The 14,760-nt window shown below is 43.7% G+C and overlaps 1 protein-coding gene and 1 long non-coding RNA gene across 2 annotated transcripts; both read right to left on the minus strand.

Moving 5' to 3' along the window:
• Positions 1-316: 316 nt before the first annotated feature.
• On the minus strand, positions 317-10,376 carry LOC120646058 (achilleol B synthase-like). The gene is made up of 13 exons (XM_039922800.1): positions 10,186-10,376; positions 9,988-10,072; positions 9,740-9,906; positions 7,736-7,924; positions 7,435-7,548; positions 6,917-7,039; positions 6,711-6,833; positions 6,372-6,470; positions 1,714-1,760; positions 1,481-1,624; positions 1,217-1,394; positions 751-831; positions 317-666 (listed from the first exon to the last, which is right to left on the minus strand). Exons 1-13 carry the CDS (start codon positions 10,333-10,335, stop codon positions 559-561), a joined length of 1,608 nt encoding a protein of 535 aa, XP_039778734.1. The 5' UTR covers positions 10,336-10,376; the 3' UTR covers positions 317-558.
• Positions 10,377-11,106: 730 nt separating this feature from the next.
• LOC120646493 lies at positions 11,107-12,998 on the minus strand. The gene is made up of 3 exons (XR_005664429.1): positions 12,820-12,998; positions 12,443-12,501; positions 11,107-11,480 (listed from the first exon to the last, which is right to left on the minus strand). It is a non-coding gene; the product is annotated as an uncharacterized LOC120646493 (long non-coding RNA).
• Positions 12,999-14,760: the final 1,762 nt, after the last annotated feature.

Below are 14,760 nucleotides of genomic sequence, written 5' to 3' on the forward strand. Positions count from 1 at the left end.
GTGTGGTCTAGTCCAGTAGTAGTTTTTGTATAAAAGAGAATTTCTAGTTTACAGGGTGTGTTACAGACCCTTTATCTATGTAACTTTTTTGTTTTGGGGCACCCCCCACCCTTTTTCTTCTTAATATATTGATGCGCAGCTCTCTTGCGCGTTCGAGAAAAAGAATTAGACACAATAATATCTGGAACATCACCTCATACTGTTTTGGGCAAGGTAACTGAAGTGCAGTTGTGTGATTATGGTCGATGTATAGGCCAGGGTGAATTCTTTTGGGGGAGCATGTGCAGTTGTGTGATTACTGCAAGATGTATAGGTGTGATTTTTTTGGAGCATGTAAACTGAAAATATATTGTTAGACATTCTAGTCTGTACTCTGTAGTCACCCATCTGGCCATATCATTTGATCACATATTCACACGTGAGAATAATGGGTGTTTCATTCCTGTAATAATTATGCAATATGAATGGTGTTCCAATAGTAGTCCTCAACACTATATTTCGTTAAAATTCTGTTGAATTTAAGAGAATAACAAGCTTGCTTGTTCATAGAAGCCGCCATTATGAACACAAGTAGAAACCTACTTGTTGCGGAAACTCTCCTGTCTCCAACTGCATATTGATCAATTCTTTTGCAGCATGATGCAGTGGTGTTGGATCTCGTTCAAACTGGTATTCAAACAAAGGTATGTGACTAGATTGATGAAATGCATATTATTGTCAAAATTTAAATCAAGCACTAGAAAATTGTACCTGTTTAGCATAAATTAAAGCTAGCATCGCCCAAGCTGTATTCACTGCATGAGCGCGGCTACCTTCGATGTTTACATAAACCTATTTAGTATTAAAAGGAAAAAGAAAACAAATTAAAAGACAAAATGCAAACTCTTTGATAGTCTATAAATATAAGTTTACCAATGCATTAAATAGTGTGCCCTACCCCAATTAGCAAGGCTCTGTTCTTGTTGCATTAAATACTGGAACTGGAGCATTCTTATTGCGAAAGAAACTGAGTAAGATAGGCTTCTAAGAATATTTAGATTCGATGATTCAATAAATCCAACGAATGACTAATGATTCAAATCAATTCGTATTATTCAGATTTACCATGGAATCATGTTAAATAAGAATCCAATGAAAAAAAATTGTATGTTTATCAGTATTCACCAGCAAGACAAACCAGAGCTAGAGAGATCTAGAGAACAGGAATGAGAAGTACCTTAGTTTCATTTGATACATGGCTTTCTCCCCATCCACCGGTACTGAGCTGCTTTGACAACAAAAATTGGCAAGCTTTCCTGATGGAAGAGCTGTTCTCATATGTTCTTCCAGAAGCAACTAAACCTTTAATCGAAAAGAAGGCCCCATCGGTAAAACATACACCCCAAGTGCCCAACCTGCCAAAAAGCTATGTGTGTTATCAATTCTTAAAGTAAAATTCATATTAGTAAGGTAAGTCAGCAAATGACGCATTAGGACAAACCATGAACCATCTTCCTTTTGTCTGCTCTCGATAAATATTGCTGCCTTTCTGATAGATGCATTGATCTCTTCTGTACGATAACTAGGGTATAACTCTTTAAACAGTATCAGAGCTTGAAGCACAGAGGAAGTGCATTCTGGGTAACTGCCAATGTAGTGAGTAAATTTCTTCAGCTAAACTGGAAAGTTCATTATGAGGGTTTTTGCTAATAGTACGTCATTTGCATCACTTACGGATAATCAACGACCATATTGGGAAAACTCTCACAAGGATTTAGAATCTAGTTAATTAATAGAAATATGTTAATACAGTGGACTGGAAACAGTAAATGTTAAAAAAAAGGCAAGATAGCTGGATAAAAAGTACTGATGCATCTTACTAAGGGAAAATTACAAGAATATATATGAGCAGAAGCTTGTAAAACTTAACCTCTATCCAATAAGAAGTTCTTTTGCACTCGTATGTAGAAAAGCTACTGTTGGTGTATATGTGAGCCCATGTATAGAGGCTCATCTAGAGACCCATGTATAGGAATTATATATACCCACCCTTTTAAGGTTGGAGGTATATCATCCATTATTCTCTCCTATATGGTATCTTTAGCCTAGGTTTAGGTTTAACTCTCCACTCCTCCCTCCCCTACCCAGCCGCCGCCGCAGCCGGCAGCCATGGCCGGCCGCCGGCCGCCGGCCGCCGGGCCCCCCTCCTCTCTCCTCCTTCCCTCCCCTCCCCTCCTCCTCTGCTGCCGCCGCCGGGTCGGCCGCCGCTCCCTGGCCGGACGCCCCTACCTCTGCCGGTGCCGCCGCCTGGCGCCCTACTGCCGCTGCCCTGGTCGCGCAGACCGCCGCAGCAGCCGACGCGGGCGCGGGCGCAGCCGATGCCCTGCAGCCCGCCCTGCAGGCGCTGCCGAAGGGGCCACTGCAGCCGGCCGCGCCTGGCCCGCACGCGCCCGGGCCGCATGCGCCTGGGCTGCCCCTGCGTGGGCCGCACGCGCCCCTGATGCCCGATGCAGCGGCCGCCGCAGCTGCCGCCATTCAGGCCGCCGCTGACGCCGCCGCCATCGCCGCTGCTCACCGGGCTGCCATCGCCGCGGGCAAGCAGCCCGCCGCCGCCGCCGATCCCGCGTGGTCTGGCCTCGGGATGGCCCCCGTGGATGCACCGCCGCCACACTCCGTGAGCAGCAAGCCGACGCCGCTCTCGTCGCGGCTCTCCTCGCCGCCAAGTCGGAGGCTTCGGCGGCCCAGGAGCGGGTCCGCGTGGCTGCCCTCGCTTGGGAGCGCGAGCGCGCCACGGCCGATGCTCTCGCTCTCCGGGTCGCCGAGACGGAGCAGTATGGCTGGGCATTCGGGTTACCCGAAAATTTCGGGTCGGGTATTTCGGGTTTCAGGTATTTCGGGTTTCCAAAAATGCTACCCGAAATTAGCTGGGGAAAAGAAAAACCCGAAAATTCGGGTTCGGGTTCGGGTTCGGGTTTACCCGAATTACTCGATTTTCTCACACTTCACATATGCAACACGCTGCAGCCTGCAGCAGAGAGGCGACGACGGCTCGGCGACGGCGCCCCGCGGCAGGAGACCGGCTCAGCCAGGGCGCCCCGCGGCGGCGGCTTGGCTAGGGACGCAGAGACCAGCCGGGGAGGGGTCGTCGGCGGCTCGGCCAGCGATGTGCCAGCGCGGAGACTGGCGGGGGCGGGGTCGTCGGTGGCTCGGCCAGCGACGCGCCGACGCGGAGACCGGCGGGGGCGAGGATGCGCCGCAACAGGGAGACCGGCAGTCGCGCAGACCCGAGCTCTTGGTCCTTGCCTCCTGATCTGGCGGAGAGATGGAGAGGATTGGAGAGAGAGAGACGGAGAGATGGTTGGGCGGTGAGCGGCATCCGTGAGCGCCTGAGCGGCGTGTCGGCGTGGGGCGTGGGGGGTGTTGGCCCTTGGCGGCTGGGGGATGAGGTGGGGGTGCGTTGTGGGCCTTGGGTGTCGGCAGCTAGGGTTAAGAAATTGGGAAGGTTTGTTGGACTGGGCTGAAATGAGTGAAAATATTTGGGTTGGGCTGTTGTTCGGGTTTTTCGGGTAGTTCGGGTACCGTGGGTTGAAACCCAAATTACCCAAAATAATTTCGGGTACCGTGAGTTGAAACCCGAATTAGTGTTCGGGTTTTTCGGGCTCGGGTTTTTCGGGTTCGGGCTCGGGTTTTTCGGGTTTGGGGTTCGGGTTTCGGGTATTTTGCCCATCCATACCGGCTAGCTTCCCGTCGACCCCGAGAACGGCACCTCTTCCTCCCATCAGGCTCCGCCTGCTGGATCTGGAGCCCGGCACGACCCGACCGACCCCATGGTCGCCCAGCTCCACCTCCAGGCTGCCGGCGTCCAGAAGATCCGGGCCCTGGTCACCGTCGTCCTCGACCCCACGTCCTCCTCCTACGGACGCTAGCGGGACCAGGTCCTCCTCACCCTCCGCCGCTACGCCCTCGACGACCACGTCCTCGTCGACTCGCCGATCGAGGCGCGGGATGGGGTGTGGCTGCGCCTCGACAGCGTCGCCCTGTCCTGGATCTTTGGGACCATCTCCCTAGATCTTCAGGACCTTGTCAGGACCCACGCAGGCACCGCACGACAGGCCTGGGTGGCACTTGAGGGGCAGTTCCTCGGCAACGCCGAGTTCCACGCCCTCTAGCTCGACGCCACCTTCCGCACCTTCGAGCAGAGAGACCTCTCCGTTGGTGAGTTCTGCCGGAGGATGAAGGGCATGGCCGATGCTCTTCGCGACCTCGGGTGTCCGTTGTCCGATCGGATCTTGGTGCTCAACGTCCTGCGGGGTCTGAGCAGCACCTATGACCATCTGAAGACCTAGATCACCCGCTAGAGGCCCTTCCCCTCCTTCCAGCAGGTCCGGGACGACCTCGCTCTCGAGGAGATCACCAGGGGTCTCGTGCCCGGATCGTCCTCGCCCACCCCCACCGCGCTCGTCGCTGCTCCACCGGCCTCCTCCGCCGCTCCTGCCACCTCGCTCCTTGGTGTTGCTCCCGCCGGGCAGACCGGAGGAGGGGGGCGTGGACGTCGTCGGTGGGGGGGGGGACGGGGTGGCGGTGGCACTGGTGGCCCTGCTTCTGGGAGTTTTGGTACCGGTGGGGGCCGTCGGGGCGCGCCGACTCCCGCTCCCGCTCCTGCCCCTGCCCCTGGAGGTACGCCCTGGCCATCCTTTAGCAACCCATGGTCACGGCGCATCTCGATGTGGCCGTTCCAGGGTCCGGGAGGGGGGCTCGTCCTCAGCTCTAGCCGGCGGCCATGTTCTCCTCGCCGTCCTGGACCCCGCCTGCTCAGCCCAGCCAGCAGCCGACCTGGCCTGGGGGTGGGACCAGGCCGCTCTGGCGTAGTCTTTCAGCACCATGGGACTGACGCCGCCGATCTGCACCGAGTGGATCGCCAACTCGGGTGCCTCCTTCCACACCACCCCAAACGCCGGTATCCTCTCTTCTGTCCGACCCCCACACCCCGCTTGTCCTTCTTCCATCATGGTTGGTGATGGGTCTTGCCTTCCTGTCACCGCCGTGGGTTCTGCTCCTCGTCTTTCTAATATTCTTGTTGCTCTTCAAATGATTCACAACCTTCTTTCCATTCGCCAGTTTACTGCCGACAACTCTTGTTCTATCGAATTTGACTCTTCTGGTCTTACTGTGAAGGATTCGCTTTCCCGGCGTCTGCTTCTTCGATGTGACAGCCCGGGGCCCCTTTACACTCTTCGGCTTTCTGCTTCCGCTGCTCCGCCTTCGGCTTCTTCTTCTTCGTCTGCTGCTTTTGCCGTGACGCCTTCTTCCACCACTTGGCACCGCCGACTTGGACACCCCGGTCGTGACGTTTTGGCTCAGCTCAGTCGTAGTACTGATGTTCCATGTACTAGGACTCCTGCTGAGCACCTCTGTCATGCGTGCCAGTTAGGTCGTCATGTTAGACTTCTTTTTTCTTCTTCTTCTTCGCATGCTGCGCATGCTTTTGATCTTATTCACTGTGACCTGTGGACATCTCCTGTACTCAGCATGTCTGGCTACAAATATTATCTGGTCGTAGTGGATGATTTCTCTCATTACTCTTGGACTTTTCCTTTGCGCGCCAAGTCTAAGACCTTCCCCACCCTCCTCCAATTCTTTGTCTGGGTGTCCACTCAGTTCAGCCTCACCGTTAAGGCCGTCCAATGCGACAACGGGCGTGAGTTCGATAACTCTACCTCCCAGTTTGCCGACATCTTCACCAAGGGACTACCCTCCTCGATCTTCTCGGAGTTTCGCTCCAGCCTCAACGTAGCAGGTGGCTAGTTGTGGCTGCGGGGGGGGGGGTATTTGCCCTTTGTACTTTTTTCTTATCCAGTCTTGAACACCGCTGCGCTGGTAGTTCAGACTGCGAGGGAGTGTTGACTTTCTTGTTGTCCAGTCTTGAACACCGCTGCGCCGGTAGTTCAGACTGCGCGCGGGGGGGGGGGGTGTTGGTGTATATGTGAGCCCATCTAGAGGCCCATGTATAGGAATTATATATACCCACCCTTTTAGGATTGGAGGTATATCATCCATTATTCTCTCCTACAGCTACCATCTTTGTTCTGCAGCATAATGATTAGACATTAAAAGATGATCTTCACAGCTTAGAACAGGAACTCTGATAAACTTTTAAGGGTCATAAAAACCATAGCATAGTTAATAAATTTTAAATTTATTTGACTGACTGCTAAAAGGTGGAAAAATATCATAAACACGCAGGGAGCCAAGAAAAATTATGCAGATTCTAATGAAAGATGTAATGTTCATAGTTTCATACACTTTAGTTCCTTAACAGAATTACCCCGGGGCATGAACGAATGCATTAAATTGGAACAAGTTTAGATTATTCCGTTTAAGAGAACTCATACCAAATAAGATAAAAGGCAATCGGCAGCGTCATGCAGCCTTTCTCTTTCTATTGGATCACCAATATGGTTGCTTGCAATGTTTGACAGCAAAAGTACAGCCTGTAAATAAAGTTAAATAAGTTCCTTTGTATAGTGAAAATGAGAAAGTATGGAAAAAATTGACAGAAGAAGGTATGGAAATTAACAACAGATATTGCTGAGTATTTTATAAGATTGTTATTTACACACTATGCGTTCACTAATTAAGATTAGGTTATGTTGTACTCAGTAACCTATCCGATCACTAGTTTTGCTTGTCCACATTAAGACAAAATAAAAGGTGAACAAGAATCTAACAACCTTAAGAGCTTCTCCTGTAGTGTCAGATACAGCCCATCCGTTGTCTGCAGATGAAAGAGTCCATGATCCCTTCGATCTATGGCGATGCCAATAACTTTGGTCACCAGGATGATTCCTCAGAAGCTGTGAGTACACAAATACATGTCAAGTTACATAATGCAATTGTCAATTTAGAACATGGATGATTTGATGACAAAGAAAGAAACCTGTGAATGTTTCATGAACTCATAGGCTCTCTGGATAGTTGGAATATACTCGTTGACAAGATCCGTTGCACAAAATGCTTGAATTATGAATGCTGTCTCCCAGCTCTGACAGCCATCATATACCTATCACGATAATACAGCAGATTCATCAAAATATAATTATATGTTCAATAAATACAACATATGTATCATTGTACCAAGACATTTCTACTCTAATTTTAATTGACAACATATCATATGCTCTACTGTCTACTAAATGATGGTTAGGCGATGCACATCCCCTGCAATTTAAATGAAACATTAACCTGTGAGCTCAGGCATACTTGCAACATGTCAACGGCCATCGTTGAAACTTGAAAGTAAATTTAACGTTAATTATTCCTTGTAAAGTTGGAGTAATGACATCATTAACTAGCCAATGGAAAAGAACTATGATAGTAATCGTGCACTTATTAATCATATAGTTATGACGATGCTAGCAGGTACTAGAAAGTGCATGAAACAGGGAAAACTTATACCTGTGCCTTCATGCCGTCTTCTGAAAGCCACAAGAAATCAGGTATCCTTGCAAGGTGATGCTTGAATGCATTTGAATTTGGATTTTCTACCCAGCAGCAGAACATGTTTAGAGCCTAAATTGCAAAGCAACAAAATGGGCACCAAGCACCAGTCCAAGATGCACATGATAGTTAACAAGAACCATTATAACAAAGTATATACTAGATCATAAAGCAAAAGGATCACTAATAAGAATACCACAACAGAATGGCAGTACAACTTAGGTAAATCGTGAGGAGTCAAACTTTTAACATTGTTTACCTTGTTCAAAGCGCATATGCAAACATACTGAGTGTTCTCATCTTCATAATGTATATGCTCCATGAGGTTGTACAGGGCTCTGTCTCTCAGCTTGTTGACAGGCCAACTGCTCAACACTGGTTCCACACACCTGTAGAGTGAGGTCCAAACAGCATTCTGCATGTCTGTACGTGGACAGAGGAGATCCTCCTGAATTTACAGGAAAAAAGAGTCTTAAGAAAAAAAAGACCCTTCATATCAGTTAGAACATTGTTGTGAGTAGAGCAACCTAACATTATCTTACAGTTTCACATTGTGATAGTTTACGTGAAAATAAACAAATTACATTGCTGGTTTTATTGTTTAGATAGAAGCTTGGAACTATTCCATCAACAACATCAACAAAGCCTTTTAATCCCAAGCAAGTTGGGGTAGACTAGAGTTGAAACTTGAAACCCAACAAAGACCATTATTCATGGTTCTGGCACGTGAATCGCGGCTTTCCAAGCACTCCTATCCAAGGACAAATCTCTAGGTATACTCCAGTCTTTCAAGTCTCTTCTAATTGTTTCTTCCCATGTCAACTTCAGCCGGCCCCTGCCTCTCATATTACCGTCGTGCTTTAGGATCCACTATGCACTGGTGCCTCTAACGGTCTCCGTTGGACATGTCCAAACCATTTCAGTCGGTGTTGGATAAGCTTTTCTTCAATTGGTGCTATCCCTAGCCTATCCCGTATATCATCATTTCGAACTTGATCCATCCTTGTATGCCCACAAATCCAACGCAACATGCGCATTTCTGCAACACTTAATTGTTGGACGTGCCGTCTTTTTGTAGGCCAACATTCCGCACCATACAACATTGCCATCCACACTCAGGTGCAGAGGGAGAGGAGGGGACAGGTGTTTGCATGTTAGGGCTGCTTGTCATCCACACTCTAGAAGTCTTGTATGTGGCAGCCCAGAGCCCACATCTGTCCGGGAATGAGCCCTTTTAAACTGACAAGCTATCCAAAAACCATAGGTTAGTCATAAATCAGAATCAGGCCATGAAATAGATCCTGCCCCACATTGCACCAACTATCCAGGCGATTTGCCGAGCCCAATCTATATATCCTATATAGATAGCACCCACTAACTATTTCTCTCTTCATGCAAGGTGTCCACATCATTCTCCACTAAGTGTCCCACTAAGTTTTAACTACCTTATTAATTATAAAAAATGTTCATGTCATCTCTACAATATACAATACTTTTAATCTTTAATTAACTAAAATAAAATCATATACATACGTTATTTTTTTTCATCACCTATTCTTCTATAATGTGATCAAATATTATATTGGTGTTTCTTCTTTTAACTTATCGATTTTTACGAGATTCAATAAACAAGAAAATGTCCATATGATCTCTACTATGTGCAATACTTTTAATCTTAATTCTATTTACATAAAGTCATATACATACTCTATTTTTGCAATACTTTTAATCTTTAATCTATTAAGGTAAAGACTTATATACATACTCTATTTCTTTGAGCACCTATTCTTTTATAATGTGATCAAATATTCTATTGACGTTAGTTTATCGATTTCTACCAGATCTTGATAAAAATAACATGCAAGTAAAATTCATATCAACTATATAGCATATATATAGATGACACCTACTAAAGTCATTAACTCTATTTCTCTTAACATGCAAGTTATCCGCATCATATAGGAATCCATTATATCAAATGCCACATCAACGTCCACTAGGGCCATCTATTTATGTTTTCCATCGATTTTTTTTGTGAATGTTGCCATGCAATCATCTTAATTTTTCTACTTTCAAATTTCACGTTAAATTTAAAAAATCCCGCAACAACGCGCGGGGTATCACCTAGTTAATCTTTACTTTGTTTACCACAGAAAGTGACGTATCAAAACTGAGTGGCCAATCGGCATTTTTCCAATCATTGAAGGCATGTAAGCAAATGGTGAACCGATGGAACTGCAAAACTGGAAGAAATTTGACAAACCTTTGCACAGGCGTTACGGGCCTTGCTCCAGTCGATCTTGACATAACAAGTGCCATAAATCTCCTCTCTTAGTGCCAGTATAGTTGGTGTAATCGGCCCAACAAATTTCTTGCCGTAAAGATAAGCCATTGGCAGATACACCATACGGGTTAAACACCAGAACTTCCCTAAAAGAACAGAGCTTAAGCTATGTGTCCAATGTATTATACCCTGGAGGTTGGAATTGTATCATTACAAGGAAGGAATACCTGGATGAAATGGCAGAAACTTGGGAGCCAACCATAGTTCAGGGAAAATTGGATTATTTCCAGACCAATCATACACTCCAAGTATCTTCACTTAATCCATAAAATAGCTTGGATCAGTTATAGTGATGGTACCCCCCAAAAAAAACAAGGGTTCTAAAATGTAACACAAAATAATCACATATAGACTCTGGTGCGTACCGAAAGCCATATCTTTCCCCATTGGGGCACTAAAGTTGCACCACCATGGGATAAAATCCAAGCACGCCATTTAGCCAATGGACTGTCCTCATCGTTTGGTTCCTCACCGAGAAGCCTCAAGGTGATGTAGTTTGAGCATGTTCCAAACATGCTGCTTGAGCCCAAGATAAGTGTGCCCCATCCACCATCTTCATTCTACATATTATTCGTTTTGGATAACAAGAAAAATTGACTTAGTTGGGACCTTATCCAAAATATGTATAAGTGCATATGGCTTGGTCTAAACTTGTGTGAAGCCTAAAAGCAAAGTTAGATAATACAAGGTTGACTGGTAAACATCTTAATCAACTTAGCTAAAGTCAGAGCAAAATGCTACTAGGCCTATAACATGGGTAGGCGTGGATCCTCAACCATCCAGAGAAGTCCTTGAAGAGAGATCAATTCTAAGAGAATAATGCCATGCCTGATGATTGTAGATGTAGCGGCATATCTCCCGCCGATGCTCCGGTGATACGACAATGTCCAGTGAATTAGTGACGTGCACAGCAAATATCTGCAAGTGAATGCGCACATATGTTTTTATCCTTGTCAGTTTGTACGGAATAACTAACAGCACTCGATTACACAAAAAGGGAAAGTAAAAAAAAAGGAGTCGACTAACCTACGGCCAGCCGTATTTTAGACTAAATATACGGCTGCTCCTTTTTAGGAAAGTAGACAAACTCTGCAAACTTAGCTTTCCTTTTATGACAAAACTTTGCACAGCGGTCAGCGGGCAGAGGAAGCAACATAAAATAAATATGCAAATCCTGTTTCTGCTCTTCGTTATCCAAGTGGGCCCACATAGGCTTACTGCCCTCAGAAATAGACAAAATTTCTCTGCTAGACAACGGTGACGAAAATTGATAAAAATGCAGAAAAGTTACTCATGGTACATATGTATCACAAATCCACTATTTTCTCTATAATCTGATGATCTAATTCACAATTTGAATCAGGATTTCACAAATAGATCCATTATTGCCTCATATATAGCACACATTGGTTTCAGCAAAAATCACAAAATAGATGCAGGTCGATTGTTGTTCTTAAACAACTGTATAAACAGATATCTAACCGTTCAGGCTGCACGCATCAGGCTTGGCAAAAACTGAATGAACTAGGCAATATGTACTACCACGCAGACTGCACATAGCATTTCCTTCCCTTCTTAATGGGTTGAAATTTGAAATGCCTAATATCTACTACCATATAACCTGATCTGGCCCCCCTTCTCACTGTTTGAAGATGGTTACCTGCAATGTAACAAGGGAAATGAAGATGATTAGATAACCTATAGTACGAAAAAAAGATGGAAAAATAACCTGCTGAGTTACATTGTTTTGCTTTGATACAACCATGTTATTGCCTAATAAAATACCTACTAAATTGCATTTTAACATAGTTCTAACCACATTTTTTACTGATGGAAAAATTAAAAAAATGACTATTGGATTGCATTGTTTTGCTTGGTTCTGACCACATTTTTGCCCAATGAAAAATACAAAACTGCTAATATAGAACAGATGTAGAACACACCTGTATTATTGATAATTCAAAATCATATTATTGCCTACTAAAGTATATTTGTTTGCCTAATTTAGTAGCATATTATTGCCTAAAGGATTACATCATTTTGCCTAATTTCCAACTATGCTATGAACATCAATGATCTATGGGTGAGAGAAACAACATAACAAAACTAACAGAATACACACAAAAAAGAAAGATCTGATGGTGATGCTATAAAGGTTGGATAAGCTGAAGAACTAATTTTCTCATACAATAGTAAGCACTTGGTTAAAAATTGTAGGCTTGTTATTTTGAACTCACGAGCACCCTAGAATAAATGCGCAAGCAAAATAACAAAACTTAGAATAAATGTGCAAGCAAATAAAAACAGTGTTCTGCCTGACCAAGAAGAGAGCAATAATTTTGCCTAACTGGTAACGGCATGGACTAACACAAAACAATATTGTTGCCGAATGAAAGTTATATTATTTCCTAGTGAAAACCATGTTATTGCCTGATGAAAACCATATTGTTGCCTAGTAAGAAAGATGTTGCGGCATTTATTAAAGAGGGGCAATCATCGTTCAACATGCACGTATATCTCTAGCGAGCACAACTACAATAGCAGAGCCATGTCACATATAATCTCCTGAAGCACCAATGGTGATTTAGAAAAAGCAATCATGTCAAGAGAAATCTAAACTACCTCAAGCTTTTTGTGTGTTCTTTCAATCTATCTGCTGATGGAAATGTTGCTCCCAGCTCCTGTGAGGTTGACACGTAATCTTAAAGTTAGTCATTGTATAGTCCAGAAATATGCTACTGAATGAATAATTTTCTTGTTCATTTAGAAAAGGTTCTCTACACATGAATCGAACAAATTTATTGTTACGATAGAAAAATGGCAGAGGGCCACAATTCGCAAAAAATGCTAAAAAGTTAGAACACAAAAGTGCTTAGCTAGTATGATTAATTTGCATGCTGGTTTAGCATAAGTTGCATACATGAAATCCAAAAAATAATCAGTAGGAACACATGAAAATGCTAGAATAAATGTTTGAACTATGTCTGTCAGGGACATACAGTTTGATATACCAAAAATCTTCTGGTAACAGAATAGGTTCACCTCCATAGCTCAATTTGAAATAAACGTCGAACCATGATATGTAAATTGCTTAACTGTAATCGGAGAAATGCTAAAGTCCCAAGCTATAATTGCGAAAGTACAATATATTAGTCTAAATTGCTAATATGCCTTAAATAAAATGCTTACCTGTAATTAGAAATATGCTAGAGTGCTAGACTATAATTGCAAATAATGCTATATACTATAATAACATTAGTAATAACTGGGAAAAAAATACTAGATAGCCAGACCGTCCACTTCACATAGCACTTGTGGCAGCTGTACCCCCAACCTTCTGAACACAGCATACTCATCATGAAAAGAAAACTGAACATAGCAAGAGATGGAGGTCTTACTATTTAGCATCACTTTATATTATTTTTTTACTCTGAATACAAAAATATAACATTCAATTCAAAAAAAAACAAGAGGAAATATCTAAAGATGATATGAACATCAACTATGTATTGGTGAGAGCCAAAAGAAAGATGTTCATATTACTAATGTTATTATAGTATATTGCTGGAAAGGATCAAAAGCCAGCCATAAAAGCAAGGAATGATATCAACCAAAAAAATATTTTGGAGGAAAAGTCCTAAAAACCATCAGTTCATAACGCTGCCGGGTAATTTTTAGTAATTACTAAACACATGTTGAAATTTCGCCAAATAGTTATAAATAGAGACTTAATAGAGAAAACTAAATTCATTCCTAGCAAATTTATTCCTTTTAACATAAGCAGGATGCCACATTACCAAGTTGTATGGTGCACCAGCTCTACAAATCACTAGATTTTATAGCTGTAGCTATAAAATTGCTTGACAGAAAAAACCATAATTTCTAGAAAAATATAGAACACCCGTGTATGCATTCCTAGGTAAAAAAATAGCTACAGCTTCTATTTTCTATTTTTCATTTTTTGGAAATTGATTTGTATGAACGGTTCCTAGAAATTGATTTCTAGGGACGGGCACGTTACTCGTTCCTACGAAACGACTTTTAGTTGCGAGAAGTATCACCCCAAAAAATATATTTTTATCCATCTGTAAAAATCTTTTTTAGTAGTGGTAAGGGTTATGATTTTCTCGAAATAATGATGGCCATTTCTAGGGACAGGTGATGCATCACCCGCCTCTAAAATGCATTTTTAGGGGGTGGGTCAATTGCTACATTAGCTCCTCTCTCTTTATAGGAACAGGTTACCTTTTAACCCATGCCTGGAAGAAAAACGGGGCAATCATTTTTGTAGTAGTGTACCACACAATCGCAAACGGTAACCATTTCTTCTTCTAGCATCCTGGCATTGTAAAGATGTCATTTCCAGGAGCTGTCACATGATGACCAGATGGCTAGTGGTATGAGCGATCAATCTATGATGCAAGTCTTTGTGCGTCTGTTTAATTATTGGTTTTAGCATGTGTGTTTTGCCCTCTGGACAGCTTAGGTCCGTTTGGATCATCTAGGACTAAGCTTAGTCCGAACTAAACTTTAGACTAAACTTTAGGTAACTAAAATTCAGCCCACGCCTGTTTGGATCCATGGACTAAATTTTATGTGAAAAATACAATAGAATTATCATTTTTAACCTTGGATTATATTGTTGTTGTGCCTACATGCGCATAGTGAGGGTAGTTTGGTCTTTTCGCAGTTCACAATTTGGTTTAGTCCAAATTATCATGTGGGTTTTAAGGAGTAATAGACTAAATTTTAGTTGGGCTCACTACAACATAATATGCATGTAGAGACACTATTTTTGGCTTCAAGAGACATTTTATGTTGTCTCTACAAAATTGTAAAGACATTTTAACAAAATTGTAGTGTCATTTTTAACTATATCGTAGAGGTGCCACTACATCGAGTGTCTCTTTAATAGAAGACACTTTGCTAGTTGTCTCTAT

This window comes from Panicum virgatum, chromosome 1K (genome assembly GCF_016808335.1).
Source record: "Panicum virgatum strain AP13 chromosome 1K, P.virgatum_v5, whole genome shotgun sequence".
Classification (NCBI taxonomy): Eukaryota; Viridiplantae; Streptophyta; class Magnoliopsida; order Poales; family Poaceae; genus Panicum; species Panicum virgatum.